The 19,901-nt window shown below is 42.7% G+C and overlaps 2 protein-coding genes across 2 annotated transcripts in view; one reads left to right on the top strand and one right to left on the bottom strand.

The window, feature by feature from the left end:
* Window positions 1–396: 396 nt before the first annotated feature.
* On the bottom strand, window positions 397–19,029 carry lrrc56 (leucine rich repeat containing 56; the record flags this gene model as incomplete). The annotated part of the gene is made up of 13 exons (XM_080438061.1): window positions 397–755; window positions 1,016–1,065; window positions 1,248–1,486; window positions 1,948–2,168; window positions 3,941–4,083; window positions 5,124–5,191; window positions 6,012–6,233; window positions 6,442–6,613; window positions 14,097–14,294; window positions 15,168–15,264; window positions 16,601–16,661; window positions 17,624–17,711; window positions 18,868–19,029. 13 exons carry the CDS (start codon window positions 19,027–19,029, stop codon window positions 584–586), a joined length of 1,893 nt encoding a protein of 630 aa, XP_080294187.1. The 3' UTR covers window positions 397–583.
* Window positions 6,865–19,901, top strand: part of LOC308091476 (GTPase HRas) — a 38,009-nt gene continuing 24,972 nt past the window's right edge. The window contains exon 1 of the mRNA XM_080437113.1: window positions 6,865–6,883. The gene's annotated coding sequence lies outside the window, so the exon portion shown is untranslated. The remainder of the gene's footprint in view (window positions 6,884–19,901) is intronic.

Below are 19,901 nucleotides of genomic sequence, written 5' to 3'. Positions count from 1 at the left end.
TACATTTAATACTTGTTGTTTACTATTGACTATTGAGGAAGGTGGATCACAGTAACTGTGCTGTATTATTATTATTATTATTATTATTATTATTCAGTAAAATACCTCTGAGGTAGAGTTTACAAAAAGTTACAATAATGCAGAATTTAACCCTGAGGGACCCATGTGTGGTATCAATTACACACCTTCAATAATCACACAGCTAAACAAAAACAAAAGTCTAACTCTTCGGGAAATTTTATGTAACTGTAATTATAATAACCCAAAGAAATGGTACAAAAATTGTTCATTTTTAGTTCAATTCAGTCTCAATGGAGCTGATCTTCATCGGATCTCAGTGACAGCTCTGCTGAAACAGAGGCCTCACCCTGCTTAACATCTGTCTATGGTGTTTTTTCACAGTGAAGGAAACATAACTGACTGTTCTCACGGGAAATCCCAGGAAATTACATCAGATCTCCAAGCAGAGCACTCCTCTTGCGAAGTTTTGAGGCAATAGTCACACTCTAAAGCATGTCACATTGATCAATGTTCAGCCAGATGTCCTACCCGTTCCTCCCACCAGGGTATTCATGTTCTGATTTCAGTCCAGGTGTGAGCTCCCCCTGCTGGGCTGGAGGGTGTGATGCTGAGGCTGTTTTTGTAGCACTGCCCTGGCTGTATGAGGACGCATAATAGATGGTCTATCCAGTGGTCTGGTGGGTTGATGTTGGCTCGTAGACTGCATCGCTGATACACACATCCCCATCCCCGTACTGAAAGAAAGTACATTTGTTTAAGTACATTCATAGTTACACATCTATCTCAAAATATAATGTGTTAATACATAAGAATTAATCAATCAACATTAGCTGAAACTAAATTAAATCAATCCACAGGAATTCAACCAGCAAAACCTGCAAGATACTAAGTATCTGTAGTTGTTCCCTACAAATATAATATGAATAGGTTCAAGATCTAATATGCCTGCAAGATAATGTGTCGACTTGGTCAGATAAACTTTATAACTCCATACCATGGATCTCGGAGGCCTCCATCTTTCAGGGTGGTTGGCCGATGGGGTATCTGTGTCGTCAAGGACCATAGAGGGGCATTAGTTTATACACAGAAGTATGCTCTCTCAATCGATGCTAGTATTGACAGTGCAACTTCAGAAATCAAAATAGGATACTTGCGCATGATATAGTGCTACTATATGTTTTATTTATCCACACCAAACTAAAAACAGGCACTTTAAGTATAACCACCTCTTTGACCCTCGAAGATCCCAGTCCGGAGACGGTGGTTTGTGTGGTTTGCTGCTCTCCCGGGCTGGCCTTGGACATTCCACTGCCCAGGCTGAGCTTGAGTCTGCGTGTTCTTATCCCAGATGGCCTCCTTCCAGTGGTTCCTGCAGCACTCGTTGGAGGAGAAGGGGACAGGCTGGTGTCTGGAGACAGGGAGAGTCGAGCTAACTCAGGGGATAACGCTTCTCTGTGGGACAGGTCTGAAAACCAAAATGTCAACATTACTGTAGATCGCCCATTGATTGGTTATAACACTACAATTAACTGTGGAAAAGTTAGAAAGGTTGTGTGGAGCTTCTGCATTCTCTTATCAGAGACATCTCGTCTTCACTTTAGACACCATAATAACTCTCAACCACGTGAATCCTAGCATCCCTATTCTGGACATGTCATAATTGGCAAAGATTCTGCAAAATAGGCAAACATTTGGCGAATATAGATGTACATTTGGTGAAAATAGCTGATCTACAAATTCACAATGCATTGTGGTGCGATGTATTGTGAAAGTGTAAATTGGCTATTTTTGCTATTTGACAATGACGTATATTGTTTAAGTGGTTAAGTAAGGTTCAGATGTCAACATTGCTGCAGACATGTTAACGTCAAATATATGTCGTTTCTCAGTTTTTAGTGAGAGGAAGAGCTCTCAGCGACTATTCACCTGGGGAAATAGACTGGAAACAGGAATCAGGAGATGCAGAGTCAGCTTCACGGGCTTTCCTCTCCTCTACCTCTTCCCTATCATCATCATCTTCATCACTGACATCACTCTTCGTCACACAGAGGTCCTCCTCTTCGTTGCCATATTCCTCCTCCTCTTCATCACCATGCTTAATAGTCAGTATTTGTGGTAATCTTTCCCTTTTTATGTCCAGTAGGCGTCTGAAACACACAAATAATAAAAGAGGAAACAAACAAGGTGAAGAGTTGTTTCACTTCCCTCTCTCACACTTGCAGTCAAAAATCTCAACTGTACATCTGCTGTGTCTTATGCACACCTCATCATCTACCCCAGTGAAATGACAGCTATAAGTCAATTCAAAGTTTATTAACAAAACACATTTAAAACCACATGAAGCTGTCCAAAGTGCTTTACAACTTTAATAAATATTTAAAAAAATTGTTTCTTTATGGTATTGTATTGTCATTGTGCTACAAAATTGCAAAGAAAGACAAATAGGAGAAGATGGGTGGGGTGTGGATACTGGGCAAGAAAATACAAACAACTAAACGACGGGGTGACTCCCATCATGTGGATCTCTGACTTCATGTGGCCAGTCTATAACATCAGTCATCTATGAAGATCTATGACGTATGACTCCACATTTGGGCAAGGTCTCAGCCCGATCAGATCACCATTAACTTGATTGAAAATAAATATAAAACATAATGTGAATAAATGTGTGGATGTACTTCCGTGGCCTACTGGCAGCGTGCACAAGACATTTGGTGCTGATTGGCGCAGTGGTGTGCGAGATTGCGACACACACACACACACACACACACACACACACACACACACACACACACACACACACACACACACACACACACACACACACACACACACACACACACACACACACACACACACACACACACACACACACACACACACACACACACACACACACACCGTAAAAGATTTAACGTAATGGGTAGAAGTTTGAGAAAACGATAAAAGCCAAGTGGCCTTGAAGGGTATTGAGTAGAGATGGGTTTTTAAGCGAGACTTAAAGGCAGCTATAGCAGGAACACTCTTGACACAGACTGTCGCCCTCTAGCTTTAACTGGGATGATGAAGCCTCACTGTCCTAGAGCAGTGGTTCTCAACCTGTGGGTCAGGACCCCCAGGGGGTCCCCACATGATTTTGGTGGGGGGGTCCCCAGATGACAGTGAAGTGACAATTTAAGGACTTTTAAGAACTTTTTAATACTTAAAAAAAAGGAGGAAAAAAAGAAAGAAAAAAGACCATTTACTGCATCAAAAGTCATCAACAAACTGGTCAAACATTGGCTAAATTGTAACAATATAAGAAAGAGGCAAATCTACAAGCTCACAACGCCTCGCAATTTATCTGTGGATCCGAGTCAAACAAAATGTAATGCCTCAACTCCTACAATTCCAAGTGCTTGTCAGGGTGGGGGGTCCCCAGTTCAAATATGATAATTTTAGGGGGGTTTTATGGTTTAAAAACAAATCATAAAGCTGAAAAATGCATCCTGTATGGGACTGGGACAGAAGCATCCCTATTCTGGGGGGGACTCAGAAATAGCAGATCTACAAGCTCACAACGAGTCACAAAGTGTCACAGCATGACGTATTGTGAGCGTGTAGTTCAGCTATTTTCAGCAAAGAGATTTTGTTGAAATCAAACAAAAGAAAACAAAAGCTTACGGTGTCGAGAGAGGAAAAGAGTGGTCCATGTACAGAGCCAACAACTCTGGTCTAGATGAACAAGTATAGAGGGTTTAAGTGGTTAATTATAAGGGCTCTATCGGATGCCTAACAACGGCTCAGAGTACGATCTGTGATGGGTTCTAAGCACAAGAAAGGGGCACAATCCTTCTCTGGAAGGATGAAAGTCTATTGTGACTCCGGAAGTAGGCACGGTAGCTAAACGGGTGAATGGGGGTCAGTGAGTGGTCAGTACTTGGCGTGCTGCTCCCTCCAGGCTCTGAGTTCAGCGAACACACTGCTGCGCTCCCCCACGTCGGGCTCCTCCAGATCATACGTGTGTTCTGGCACGTGGATAGGCAGGTCACTCGAGGTGCACGTCGATGTGGTGGGTGCCGTCTACAGAGCGGAGAGAAGGGAACATGAGTGTCTGAGGGCAATAATAAATTATTAGATTACTTTTGAGATTAATCGAATAATCGAGAAGAGAGTTTTTTTTTTCAGATTCATGAATCAACACAAAAAAGTTCCGATTGATCAAATCTATTTTGATCTATTTTATACTTCGTCATACAAAAGTGTCACGCAAAAATAGTGAGTATAGCCGATTGACGTGTTGTGAGCTTGTAGATCGGCTATTCTCGCTATTTTGTTTGACATGTTTGATTCAAAGTCCATTTACACTACTGAATTTATTTTGTAATTATTTTGTAAAGACCACCTAACCCATTAAGACCTGGAAATCATCTGTGTCACTTTAGATTTCTTTGGCTATTGAAAAATAGCAGATATACAAGATCTGCTATTTTTGAAAAATCGTTTTAAAAAAATTGTTGATTTTTTTCAAAAAACTGTTAAGATTTAGAAAACATTTTTAAGAGTCGCCTCAGGTCTCAAATCCCCAAATCGATTCAACAAAAAAAAAGGATGATTCTTTATGATCAATTCAATTGATTAGTCCGATTAACTGTTGTGCTCTAGTGGAAAGAGAGAGAAGCGAGAAGGAAAGGAAAGGACAAGGGCAGATGAATCAAGATAAGAGAGAGTGAGAGAATGACAGCAGCTGTGTGCTTATGCCAGTATGACAGATACTGCAGCATGGTGTCACGACTGAGAGCGCCATCTGTCACCGCTGCACCTCCACCCCCCCCCCATTCCCATCGATAATTACCTCCTTCTGTTTATTCTGACATGACGTTAGAGGGGACGTGCACACTGTGCCAGCCGGCCATAATGACCTGTCACGGCCCATAAATACTCCCATTCACTCCAGTTCCATGTCCCTTTCATGTTAAACTAAATGCTGCACTTCAGGGGCTGGAACGTGCGGAAGTGACAGATTGAAAACGATTAACTGACGACAGATTGCGGATTCGGATCCTTCGAGGAAAACTTGGTGGGGATGTTGTTGTGTATTCTAACACAAGCGTGTCACGTACCCTCAGTTGCTCTCTCCTTGCTCGCAGAGCCTGGACAGGGTTACCACAGAACAGGATCTTTCCAACCCCTTCAAAAAACAACAGAGAAAGGACTTGAGCACAAGAAACCACTGTCGCAAAGTCCTCTAGGAGGCACTGTTGTGTGTTCTATACGGGTAGGCTTTCTCACAGCATGTAGGTTAGTCTATTTACTATACAGTATACACTGTATATCACAACCTTTATTTGCCCTGGGGGTAGGGAGGGTGATAAAAGGTCAGAGAGGGTGATGAGCTTCATTGGTTAGCTGCTGTATCAGCCCAAAAGCAGATGGCCAATCAGCGCACATTTAGCATCACAGCTCTAGAGAAAATATGGCAGATGACTAATCAATGGCAGTGCTAGTCTTGCGTAGCCAGAGGATCAGAGATGTTCGCCTACTAATACATCTGGTGACATGACATCTAAATTCAGTGAATGTTCTCAAACTGGGTGGAAACAAACAGAACTTTAAAAAATAACAGCATTGTAGAACATGCTAAGATTTTGGTATGGTACCAGGATTGGTATTCAAAGTAGTGGACATAGGCATCCAAGCCTATTAATTGAATTTAGATTTATCAGTATCAAAACAAAGCCAGTGCGAGCTAAGCTACAGGATGCTTAACTGTCACCGCGAGCAACTTCACTGCTGAAGGAACTCGCTCATAAAAAGGATGAAACGATTGCTGTGGAGGGTATGATAACATTATTAAAACATTATTATATATTATTGCCCAGTATTCGTTGTATTCATATACTATTGCATCATATAGGTAACATTGATGAACTTAGGAAGCAGAAATGTTACTGTTGCATGTAGCAAATGAAGTGACAGCAGTGTAGTGTAGGGTAGGCTAAAAGTCTCACCATGTGTGAGGACACTGGTATTGGAATACACTGCAGCTGTGTCTGAGTCTGCAGAGCCAGGTCTGGATCCAGGAGGAGAGAGCACTCTGGACCCAGCAACTGACACAGGTCTGGAGCCATCCATGGATGGCGGCCTGGACCCTGTGGAGGGTCTGGAGCCCGCTGAGGACAGGCTGGAACTGGGCCTCTTGTTGGGAGGACAGGTACTGGCTGCTGTCAGCTCTGCCGAAAGAACAGAGTGGGATGGGATCGCTTTATTATGAACAAGGTTTAGAGATCCGAAATTAAATATGACTGTTTCAGGTCCAGTCTTTGATCTCATAAAGAAAAACACTTGTGCGCACGCACGCACGCACGCACGCACACACGCACACACGCGCACGCACACACACACACACACACACACACACACACACACACACACACACACCATCTTCAGTAATGGCCTGGGTGGAGTCTCTGATGGCGTCTCGGAGCATGGCCCACTCTTCTCCCATGGTGCTGCTGCAGCCAGGCCCCTCCTCCTCCGCCTGCACATCGTCTAGGTAACGCAGCTGAGGGACGAGCTCCCTCACCGCTGCCCGATAGCTGTACTCCTCTGTCTGGGAGGGGTGGAGTGAGACGAGGGGAGAAAGGGAAGACAAAGAGGAGCGGAAGGAAGGAATGGAGGAGATTGAGAGAGAGAATGGTATAGGGAAAAACAGAGGGAGAGGAGAGAGATCAAGGGAAGGAGGAAGAGGGGGGAGGAGGGATTGGACAGATGGAGAAATGGAGTAAGCCAAAATGGAGGCCAAAAGATGGAAATTGTGACTGCTGTAATATATACAGATGTCCAGTTTAAAGTTTCTTCGTATTATCTAGTTAATATCAAGGTAATTATAAGACAATATTACAGGATATATTAATGCTATACTATTATCTAAATATTCTCTAGACTATTATGAAAATGTTATAGTGACACCCATATCCTGTTTCCTTGTTTGTCTCATGGGTGAAAAGGGAACAGGATCTGTGTGTCCTGTTGAAGGTGACAAGGTATGACAGCGTGACTAAAGTCATCATACTGACTCATTTCAAAAGATACAGGAGTAGGCTGCAGAATGACAACATCCCCAGGGGACCATTACGCTCAATCAAAGCCGGCACCGTGCCAGCTATCTGCAGGTGGGACAGAGGAGCTAAACGAATGTGTCAAGGGCGGCTATCCACAATGTCAATTTAGAAAGACCATACCGCCATCAATTCATGTGATTCATTCTATTCACAGCAAAAATGCCTCCTACCTCTAAGCAGTGGTGCTTCAGGTTTTTCACTTTATAAAAGTAGCATTACCACAATGTAGAAATACCCTGTTATGAGTAAAAGTCCTGTATTCAAAGTTTTACTTAGTAAAAGTACTCACTGATTTTCTCACATTTCTTCCACCCTATTCACTGGCTTTTGGGGAGAAAGGAAACGGACTAGTCACAGCTGATTCTGTTCAACGAGCGGCCTCATTGACCTTTTTTAAAGTCCAGCAAGAGGCAATAATACTTGACATTTCTGCGTGATCAAATTGATTTCCAAGATTGCATCAAAGGATTTACAAGCAACCCTCTCTGATAGTATCATGGAAAAGTGTTTTTTATCTCGACCAGGTCAAAAAGCTGGGAGACGGAGATTATGTTTTCGCCCCTGTCCGTCTATTCACAGTTAGGACACTGCTGGACCGATCGGCAGGATTTTTTAAATTGGCCTCATGGTGGCAGGCCACTTTTGGCCTATAACTCTTACAATACAATCAATATTTTTTCAAGAACCTCCACCCCAAATGTTTCAAAACGACCACATGCTGGTGCTATAACAGGTCGCATAGATCCCATTTTATCTAAGGCCACACACACAGGCATATAAGGGACCAGCATATCCTTGCAGGGCTTTAAAAGTTATCAGTAAAATTCTAAAATCACTTCTGAAGCTCAATTGCAACCTGTGGAGAGCAGCCAAGATAAGTAAAAAATATATAACTCGTTACTTGATCATTGAAGGATAGGTCAGAATCAAACATCACACAGGTTACGGGCCACAGGCAACTCACACAGGCAACTCCTGTCTAACAACACAATTAAGTATCAAGCACATGCACACTGAAATTAGGTTATGAAAGTCAGTTCATGACAATGAAGTCTCAATGGAAAGGAAAGCATCAGAACCTTCTACACTTAGCTTGCTAAATGCTATATTAGGGCATCGGCCTTCCCGAATGGCCAACTCAACACATCAGCTTCGCAGATTGGCCAAGCTTTGCGTGACATGTGTGCCTCTCTACAATTATAAATGGTAGCCTGCATAATATGACCAAAGACAAGTCTTCCATGCTGCTGTGGCAGTGACGCACAAGGTGTATTTCTTTGGAGGGTACCATTCTTTTACACAGTCTTCACTCAGGAGATCTATTGTAAATCCACTTTGGTACTGGTGTGTGAAATGTTGCGCTGGGTGGTTCATCTGAAAGGACCAAAGAGAGTCTTCCATGCTGCTGTGGCAGTGGGGCACAAGGTGTACTCATTTGGAGGGTACAGTGGCAGGTTGACCTACATCTACAACATGGGCCAGATTGATGTGCATGTCTTCAACACAGTGTTTTTGTGCTGGAAGAGGTTGCCCCTGGTGACAGCTGGAGGAGAACATCCCCTTGAGGTTCCCTCCATGCGCTGCGGCCACACAGCTGGGTTGATAGAAGATGTCATCTACATCTGGGGAGGGTGCACCGTGGAATATTGCAACGTGCTTTATGCATTCGCTGTCAACACCCACAGATGGTTTAAGCCCAATGTTTCTGGGACTGTTCCAAGGGCAAGGTGCCACCACTCATCCTGTATCTTGGGGACGGTCATGTACATCTACGGGGGACAAAACCTTCAGACTGACTACAGCTCCAGTGATATCCACAAGCTGGACACGGCCATAATGGTCTGGTCTTTAATTACACCCAGAGGCATTCCGGCATCAGAATCTAAATGTCACTCTGTCTCCATCATCGGGACAAAGATGTTTGTATTTGGCGGCATAGTGGATGGACAAGGGAACAACAACCTCAGAGTGTTTGACACAGAGACCAACTACTGGCTGGATATGCCTTCTGCACAGCTCCTTCCAGAACAACGCTCAGGTCATTCATCATTTGCATACAATGGAGAGCTGTACATATCTGGTGGCGACAACTTGAACGAGAGCTTCAATGATTTTTGGAAATTCAACCCAGAGACCTTCTCCTGGAAGAAGGTCGAGCCCAAGGGGAAATGCCCACGTGGATCGATGGCAATGATGTGCTGTTGCATGGTGCAAGATTTTATCATCCTCGTAGGAGGATGGAACATACCCAATCACCTGTACATCTTAGACTTAAGTCCTAGTCTGAAGATGTTATGCAAGCTAGCAGTTATTCAGTACGATCTGGAGCAGGCTGGACTCCCACACGATATCATCTGGGAACTGGAAGCCATGACTACCAACAGCCACAGAAAGAACAAGCCCACAAAATGAATAAATAGACGACAACAGCAGAGAACAAGATCATGAGGCAATGGAACAGAAGAAAGGGAGGAAGATGACTGCAGAAGGTGAACTTTGTGTGGGGGGGAGGGGGGCTCCACCTGTGTGTGTGTACCACACTGAACACTTGTGCATGCTGCCAGCAGGCCAAGGAACCAAATCCCTGAATGTTTTTCATTTTTGTGAATTCTTAACCCACTGTCCCTCCAGGCTATGGGAAACATGTCTGCAAGGCTATGGCGTGCAACTAGCCAATTGGGCGCGAGCTGTCCTCCGGTGCATGGGATCTATTACTAGTCAATTACAACACTACTTTTGCTCCAGGCATAAGCCGGCTTGACACATATTCTGTGAATTTACAGACAGATAACTAATTGACCACACGTCACATCAAATGTTACACTGACTATGTAACATACATGCCTGTGTGCACGTTCATGGGACAGACAGAGAGGAGAGGGATATACATGCAGTTTGACATGCATCAGACAGTTTCATTGTTACTGGGGGTGTGCCTCCTGGCAGAGATTTGTACTCCACTGACCATGTAGATGTAACTAGTTGTTTCTTGATTTTTCAGCGTGGTTCTGCAGGTGGCTAGAGAGCTAGTCTGTGTGTCTACGTGTGTCATAATTATTTATTGTGTATGCTGCCATTCGCGTACACAAGAAATACCTCCATGGATTTGGTACCTCGGAGAATTCTTTTTCACATAATTATGTTTTGAAATATTTGACGTAATGGTAGTCAATGCGGCTCGGATCCGGCTAAAACCTTGCCCAAATCAAAGTCATACTTCTTAGATACGTCATAGACGATTTGATGTCACAGAATAGCCACATACTGTAAAGTCCCAGATCCACATTGACATTGGAGCCACGCCGTTTCCATGTGGATCCTGAAATCCATGATTAGATTTTTAAGATATGCTCATGTATCCAAAGGGTAGAGACAGAATTACATATTATAGAAGACACTAGGGTAGCCAATCTCCCTCCAGATTATTTATTTTTGCCACACCATAATTGAACCCTGAGTTGTTTATTTGTTATCTGAGGGCAGTACAATATTAACCACTTTAACCCTGGCATCCTAGTTTTGAAGAATTATTACAATTTCAGAAATTGTTCTAAAATAGAATATCTCACAATGTATCACGCTACGATGCATTATGAGCTTGTAGATTGGCTATTCTTTTAATAATTCTGAAATCCTTTAGTGATTAAGTGCTTCAGTGGTTAAATGTCCATATAATGTGCCAACATATTGTAATGACTTCTAAGCACCTAACAAAGTCCTGGTTACTGGAAAAGGTTCCAGTGTCATTCAGGTAGGTTCTTTTAATTTAATTCAGGCTAGAAAGGGCTGTTTGTTCTTTTTATGTTAAGTGTATTGTTCACGTCATGAAAATGTTTTAATTTAAAATTATTTATTGTACATGACTGTGATCTGTGATCTGACATGTTTATTTCATTATTTATTTTTTGTAGGACCTCAATGAAAATACTGTAAGTCCTGGACTTTGTGTCTCATCCTCAAATGGTCATAATTACTAGTTTTCAAATAAACTACACCAAACTAAACTAATGAGCAGTGGGTTTCTGATCTGCAGGAGCAGTCATGACAGTGACTTTTCATAATTGTAACTTCTCAACTTAAACTGATGCCCCAGGTCCGATGTGTCTCCCCTCAGATGGACTTTTGGGCTTGTTGCTTATTTGGGATTGCTTCCTAAGGTAAATCAGAGGTTGTCAAACTCCCATCTGGAAATATTTTGTGCCAGGACCCCCATACAAGATTTATGTTGAGTTAAATGTTTCAAAGTTTTCATATTTTTACAAGACGTGTGTGTGCAGGGCCGTGCCAAGGGTAGTGCGAACGGTGCGGCCGCACAGGGCCCCGCGCTTGGGGGGAGCCCCGCAATTTTTTTTTTTAATGAACAGAATCACATTTATTAAGAGTTATAAAAAGAAATAACCGCAAATAACCACCAAAAACTCGGAAATATCCGCCAAAAACCGCCAAAAAATCCGTCCCCGCGCGGGGACGGGGGCGCGCACGCGCACGCGAGTTCGCACAGGGCCCCGCATTTCTCCCGCACGGCTCTGTGTGTGTGTGTTGTGAGCTTGTAGATCAGCTATTTTCAAAGTAGATCTTGATATTCAAATTTTCCTGTGTGTGTGTGCAGTGGTGGAAAGTAAGTAAGTACATTTACCCTGTACTTAAGTCCTGTACTTAAGTACTGTACTTAAGTAAAATGTTGAGGTATTTTTACTTTACTGTATTTGAGTATTTCCAATTTTCATTACTTTTACTTCTACTCCACTACACCTCAGAGGCAAATACTGTACTTAATTTACTCCACTACAATTATTTGAAAACTTTAGGTACTAGTTACTTTATAGATTTTGATTATTATTACAAAACATACATTACTTTGGCTATTTGATACTAGCCGATCTACAAGCGCACAACGCCACGCCAATACTTTTGTACATTTACTGAAGTGCATTTTGAATACCGGACTTTTACCGGACTTTTACTTGTGTAGTAAGTATTTCTACATTGTGGTATTAATACTTTTAATTAAGTACAGAATGTGAGTACTTCTTCCACCAGTGTGTGTGTGTGTGTGTGTGTGTGTGTGTGTGTGTGTGTGTGTGTGTGTGTGTGTGTGTGTGTGTGTGTGTGTGTGTGTGTGTGTGTGTGTGTGTGTGTGTGTGTGTGTGTGTGTGTGTGTGTGTGCGCTCATGTGGCCAACACTGGTTGAATACCCACATCCATGCCCCTGGCCCTGAGGCAAAGAGAGCAAGGGAGCGGCGCTTCCTCACTTCTAAAAATAGGATTTGGGTTTTTAATTCAGTTGCTTATTTGAAAAAGAAAAATGAAATGATCCTTGTGGTTGTCTGCGGAGGGTCATCGTTCCACCTGCAGGACATAAAATGGACTTGTACAGTATATTGGTAGGCACTCTCACATTTTCCCTGTGGGAATAATAACGTGTACTAGCCCTAGATTCTAAACCAGGAATCTCGGGCAGCTTTGAAAGCAAATTTCCTTAATGGTTATGAAAGAAGAAACTGGGGTGTGCTACCCCACAAAAATAGCACTGCAACATTGTTAATAATATGATGAGTCACTGCAGGAATGGATTTAAGCTGGCTAATTTCTGGTTAGCTAGATGTGGTGAATAGTCTACATTCTAACATTATGTGTGACTGACTCCTCAGGTAGGCTGAGGTGTGCCACTGCCACTGTGTGGTTATTCACTGGTGATACTGAACATTTATACTTCCATTTATTGGTCGAATATAGCCTACAACGTATGTTAACTCATTGAGACCTCGTGCAGATGTCTAGTGTTAGACTCAAGTCTTATATCTCTACTCTTACATGTCTCTACTCTTACTGCACCTATCCTTATGTTGTTGCTGCTACCACACCTGAATTTCCCCACGGAGATCAATAAGGTTTATCTTATCTTATCCTATTCATGCCCTCTGGAGCGGCAATGGCTTCATAAAACAACTATGTGGAACTTCATTATTTCAAAAATATTGAGACAAGAAATGTGGGTTGATAACAGAGAACTACAGTAATATTGTCCATATGACATAGTTTGCAATGAGGTCTGGTCTTTTATCAGGACAGAGCGAGAGCAGAGTGAGCCCAGTAAAAGCACTGTGTTACAGAGAGATCAAATTAGAGCAGGGCACTCCCACTCAACACCACACCACACAGATGGAGTGAATGAGAGAAAGAGCAAAGACTTAGAAGAGGAAACGAAGGAGAAAATAGGGGTGGATGAGGAAGTAAAGTGGATGTTTGTGTGTGTGTGAGAGAGAGAGAGAGAGAGAGAGAGAGAGAGAGAGAGAGAGAGAGAGAGAGAGAGAGATAGAGAGAGAGAGAGAGGAATGATAGTTTGGCAAGAAAGCAAATCCAAGGACCCTTCAGTCACTACAAAGAGCTTGCCTAATGCATATTCAGATCAGCCTCTCCCCTCATTGCCCTAGTTTCCTAATTAATGCTCTGCTGCTGGGTGTAAATAAACACATTCACACTGGCCCAAAAACCCACAGTATACTGAGTCTAGAATGATAGGAAGTAGAGAGCTAGCCTTCCCATTCCCAATATCTCCAACTAAATTCTATAATCATGAGCAATCTTGTGTACAGCACATTAACATCAAATGAGTGTATATCAATCAATTGCCACACCAGCTGGCTGTGGGTTAAAGACCCCTTTACCAAGTAATAAGATCACACAAACACTTTTCATGTCTCCAGAAATGGCATTTGCATTCTAACATTACTGTATGTGCAAAACCCTTGAGGGAGGTAGGAAGCATGGCATCATACAAAGATATTTCAAAGTAATTTCACGCCCACGTCACAATATCAACAAGAACAACAACCCACAACCACAGGTTTGCAACACTGTAACATCTGCCACAGCCCAAACCTTTTCACCAGGGATTCTGCTGTGTTCCTTGTTTATTAGACATCTCCTATTGATAGCTTTATACAAGTTAACAGTGAAACATAATCCTACCTCGATGGCAGCGGGGTGTGGGCAGAGACACACAGGGTTGCCCCGCAGGGTGAGTGTATTCAGTCGACTGCACAGTCCCAGGTACTGAACTTGGACCAGGTCGTTCACGTCATTACCCTCCAGATCCAACACCAGCAGGTTCTCTAGCGCGCTGACTGGACTCAGGTCCGACACGCTGTTGTAGGCCACGTACAGCTCCTGACACAACGAGATACAGCCAGGTTAAGATGGCCTCTGTTGCCATTGGACGACAGTGAAGATAAGGAAAGTGCGGGCATAGAAGTGGAATGGCATGCAACACACACACAAGTCCCAAACTGAGGACATTGCAGTCTTGTTGTTAACGCATGGTTGAGCCATCGGGGCTCCCTGGACTGACTTACGCTTAAATCTGTTTTATCAACCTGTTTTGTCAACCTGGTCCTTAGTTTCCTAATTGCTTCCATCATGCGGATTGGTCATCATGATAAAAATGGCACCACTTTCTTTTTGTTTGTTGTTGTTTTTAGTTTTTTCCCCCAATTCTTTTGTCATTGCAATCCCCCTTGTCATGTGTATTGTCACTGTCACTGCCAACCCTATACATGTTGGTCTTGGGGAGGGTGTACACAACCACGTCCCCTCTGATACACATGGAGTCATCAGCCATTTCCAAAGGAGTTTCAACGGGACGGTGTAACGCATGCGGAGGAACACGCTATTATTCCAGGTTCCACTCCCTGCTGAACAGGTACCCTGTATCCTTGTGCCACCCGGACGCCTCAAAATTGCATCACATTCAACATTGAGTTTCACTTACAGGAATTCCCACTCCATGCAGCTGTCAAATGTAATCTTAGCTATTACGTTATGTACTCAACATTAAAGTAAGAGAAGACAGACAAGTAAAGAGACGGACAGGGAGAAATGCAGATAAGACAAGACAGACAGCAAGGAGAGACAGAAAAGGATATAGTCAAATAGGGAGGCAGGCAAGTGCTTTTTAGGGGATACAAAGAGAGAGCGACTATAAAAATGGAGGGCTGTCAACATTGATACTACACTGAGACATTTACAACCTTTCAACTCTACCTCGACAGAGGAAAAACAGATGAGGCCTTCTAGGTCTCGCAGGCAGCACCTAGACATCCACAGTATCTGCAGGTGGGAAAGGGTGGTTCCCAGGTCCCTGAGAAGAATAAAGAACAACATTGCGTATGATGAGAAGGCTATTTAGTCCCTCAACTATTATGGCAAGGGACTAATTTCTCTCCCCCTCTAAACGGGCCTCTCCCCTGCATAACCCCTGCTCTCCAACGTCCAACAGAATGTCAGTCACTGTATCTAGAACTCCACAATGCTCTGTCAGCTACAGTCCCACAGCCCAGAGCAGGAAATGCTATCAGAGGCTGTGCACATCCGGTCAGCTCTTCGCTGGTCCTCTCATGGGTGGATTCAGCTCCCTATCTTCCTGCACTCTCTCTCTGTATGCTGTCTCCACCTGTGCTGACACAAGGAGCACTAGACTGTGTGTGTGTGTGTGTGTGTGTGTGTGTGTGTGTGTGTGTGTGTGTGTGTGTGTGTGTGTGTGTGTGTGTGTGTGTGTGTGTGTGTGTGTGTGTGTGTGTGTGTGTGTGTGTGTGTGTGTGTGTGTGTGTGTGTGTGTGTGTGTGTGTGTGTGTCTCGTTCTGTCCTCCTGGATGTTTATTGCATTCCTTCCATCCGATATCAATGACACAGCTGTGGCTGCAAAACTGATAGGACAATCCAAGAGAGAATGGTGCATATTGGTTTACTTTTCTTAGAACTAGCCAAAATACACACATAATCGGCTTTGTATCCTATGTGTGAGTGGCAGGTGAATGCATATGCAAGATGCAACTATAGATTCATCCAGGACAATGAAGCATACCGGATTCGTTGATGCACGTCGTCCTCTCTGATTTACAAGCTGCTGCATGCTTGTCCCCTACAGAAGCATCCTGACTGTTACAAGTCCCTCCTGGACTACCGTTAGCTTGGGTGGAAGCAGAGCAGAGCCCAACACCTGCACTGTAACCACACTGCACTCTTAGATCAGACACAAAGACCCATGAGCCTTTAAGAAGCATGCCTTCAAAGCCAAAGCATTTAAATAGATTCCAAGCCTTCCACTAAAAGGCAGGGCTGATGTGGAGAGTGACAGGTATACCCACAGGGACATCTCTGCTCTGGTTCTAATTAAAGCTCTCTTAAGGTAGTTTGACTTCTTGTAGCAGATTGTGAATACAAACTGGGTCATCTGGCTCCATGTTCTTTAACTGGACTCTTTTAAGTGGTATCAATTATTTATACCTATATAATATAATATAATATATAATATAATAAATGTTTTTCTGACCATTACACTCAGCTTGGTTTTTGTGTTACTCCTTCAAACTACTATGGGAACGGCAAACTGAAAGGGAGCGCGACGCTATTAGAGGAAACACAACACTGAAAATGAACAAGACAATGACTGTTAGGGGGTGTGACTTTCCACTTACCTTATTGACGTGATCACACTGTTGTTCAGTTTGAGTTCCACTAGCTCAGGCAAGTAGACACCTGCGAGATGATGAGATAAAAGAAAACATTTCCTTCTCTCACGTCACAGTGGGGTGATGACTTGATTCAATTGGGCCTTAAACTGCTTGGCTCACTTCCAGCCGCGCCTCACCAACATTTTAAACTCCATTCAGACTGCTGGTGGCGTGAGTCACTCCTGTACAGACAACCTTCCATCATGCCCACACTTTACGCAATCTAGGATTTTCCTGGGACGAAGTTAGGCATAATGGACAGGTTCCCTGCGATTATCAACTCACTCAGCAAGCGGGGATGCAGGATATGAAGTGGTGTGCAATAGCAACATCTGTCATGGTACAGCACGGACATTTAATTGTTTTGTTCTTTTGTTTGTTTTGCATTTGGATATTGCCCACTTGAAACGTTCCCGATGTTTCTTTCTTGTAATTTCCTGTCATGGCCTTTTTCTTGGAGTTTTTCCTTGAACAGTTGTGAGTCTAAGGACAGGGGGTGTTGTTTGTTTCCTTTGTTATATGTGGGCCTGTAAAGCCCACTAACTAAGTGATTGTGGGTGATACAAATACATTTGAGCGGAGTTAAGTTGGGTGGGGGCATGAACCTAGTGTGAGTGTGTGTGTGTGTGTGTGTGTGTGTGTGTGTGTGTGTGTGTGTGTGTGTGTGTGTGTGTGTGTGTGTGTCTGTCACATTAATTCATTGTAATTAATTCATTAATTCATCTATAGCCTCATATCTAGTTCTGAGTTTCTGCATGGCTATTCATCAAACATCGGCATCTATCACCATCTCAACAACATTTCACCTACCAAAGCGTAATGACATGGGTTCACATTAGTTGAAAACAAAAACAAGCTTTAACAACATAAACAATGCAGCTCTGTTGAAATGTGCATCAGCTTACAGGTGATTCTCCAACATTACATCATACATCATAGTTTCCATTTCTGGAAGCCTTGAATTGTGACTTTCTGTTGGGTCCTTACCAAAGTTATCCAACGTCTTTTCCCGAGTGTCCACACTGATCTCTAATGAGGTCACCTGGGAAAGGTCCTGAGTTCCACAGAAGGATTTCTGGGAAGGACAAAAAAGAGCTCTATACACAATGAATCAAAATGATCTTAGATTGTTAGTCATGGGAGTTTGGCATATTGTCTTCTGCCTTACGTATGGACCACTTCACCTATTTTCAACCTATGCTATCTTCATATAATAGGTCCTCACTAATACTCATTATAAGAGAGCAACATTTATCTGTCTACTTGCTCTGTGCCTTAGAGGAGGGCTGTGGATAGTTTATAAACCTGTCTACTACCACTGACATCATCGGTAGGCAGGTTTGGTGATTTCAAAGATTTTTTTGTCCTATGTCCTATTTTTTAATGCAAGATCTCAGTGCTTAATATTGAGTTCAGGTAAAAAGATTTGTCTGTCTCTCTCTACCTTAAAACAACACCCAGTTTGCACAACTACTTTTCTATTCCAAAATGTAACGTAGTTCACCTGAAAAACTGACACATCGTGTACTGTACTGCCTGGCCACCTGCCCAAATTTAACACAACAGATGATTATTGAGGGGAGTGTTTTGTACAGCATGCCTTTTGGCTCAGAATAATGGTGCACACACCAAAGGCTAATCACACATCTTAATGACAAGATCTCACTCTGTTCAACTTGCTGTTTCTCCTTTTCCCTGGCTGTCTGACACCCATCTCACAGGAAATCCTATACAATCGAGATTCCAGACAGTGAGATTGTTTTATGACTATTAGGGTAGAAAAGGGTAGTTGGCTTGACAACCTACAGTACAGTACCCTCCCTTTATTTTCATAAAGAAGTTTGGCCATGGATGAGGTAACTACTTTGTGGAATATCGAAACAGTAATGTGGCAATAGCTCTAAAAAAAATTTAGTGCAACACAAACAGTCGTTTCACACTACTTCACCAATCACCACTCAGCAAGCTTTGTGCGAGGTGTTGTGAGCTTGTAGATCGACTATTTTCATAATATTTATCTGTGGAACCGAGTCAAACAAAATGTAATGCCTCAACTCTCAACTCCTACAATTCCAAGTGCTTGTCAAGGTGGGGGGGGGGGTTTGTTCCAGTTCAAATATGATTATTTTGGGGGGTTGCGGCCTGAAAAGGTTGAGAACAACTGATAGGCTATTGTAGGCTGGGGACTGGGTGAACACTGATTGCATGTCTAGCTATCTCCAAATCCTCACCAGCTTTGCTGGAGACAAGTACAGCTCCACTGTTGTTTCCTCATATGAGTCCTCATATCCAGCAGGTGAAGGATTCATCTGGCCTGATCCACTTAACTCAGTCACCATCACACGAGCTGTGCCAGGTCGTGCTTGAGGCATGGACTCATGAGAGCCCCTCATGTCTCACAGGTACCTGAAATGGATGACAAAGTATTTTTTATAGCAACTAGTTCTCTTGGCTGTTTAGCAATGTACTAAGAAAAAAGGGAACCCCAGAAGAGTGGGCACCTGAGTGGGCACCATTTATAGATAATTATTTTATATTTATATGTATTTCATCATTTAGGTTTATGATATCTTTGACCACAAACTCAGGTTTAAAATATAGTAAAAATATGTGGCTAGCTAGCCACATATATTAGCTAGCTAATTCTATTCACTTCTAGTTATTTCACCACCACAGTAGTCAGTTTAAATCAGTTTAAAAGTTGTGACTGCTGTATTAAAGGTAGGGTAAGTGATATTTTTTGGTATTTTTCTTTCTTTTTTGTTAAAAAGGTTAAAGTACTATATTCTGATAGTAATCATTGCTACAGAGCGTTTGTTCGGTCACATGGGTCTCTCCAGCTCTTTAGTAAACAGAATATAGTACATTTTCAGGTAGGTGACACATTTTAAGCCAATCAGGAGAGAGCACTGAAAATGCATTTTCTGTTTAATAAAGAGCTGGAGAGATATTGGAGACTCCTAGTCCTTATATGGACAGGACACTCTATAGTAACGAGCACTATCAGAACATAGACCCATTTTGCAATTATTTGAATAATTGCAAATCACTTACCCTACCTTTAATATAAAAAAAATTATAAATGAAAGTTATGTGATCATTAAGCCGAATTTGGCTACTTTTAACAATAATCTTAAAATATAATTTTCCTTACCGTCACAATATTTGACTCGGTCCAGCAAATTGTGGTCTAAAATCCTGAGCAATAGCCTACATGTCCGGTCGAAATGCACTTAGAAAAACAAACCATAGGAGCAAAACAGAG

The sequence above is a fragment of the Gymnoscopelus braueri genome, assembly GCF_963280865.1.
Source record: "Gymnoscopelus braueri genome assembly, chromosome: 9".
NCBI lineage: Eukaryota > Metazoa > Chordata > Actinopteri > Myctophiformes > Myctophidae > Gymnoscopelus > Gymnoscopelus braueri.
Note: the sequence above shows the minus strand (reverse complement) of the source record. Positions and strands in the feature narration are given on the sequence as shown.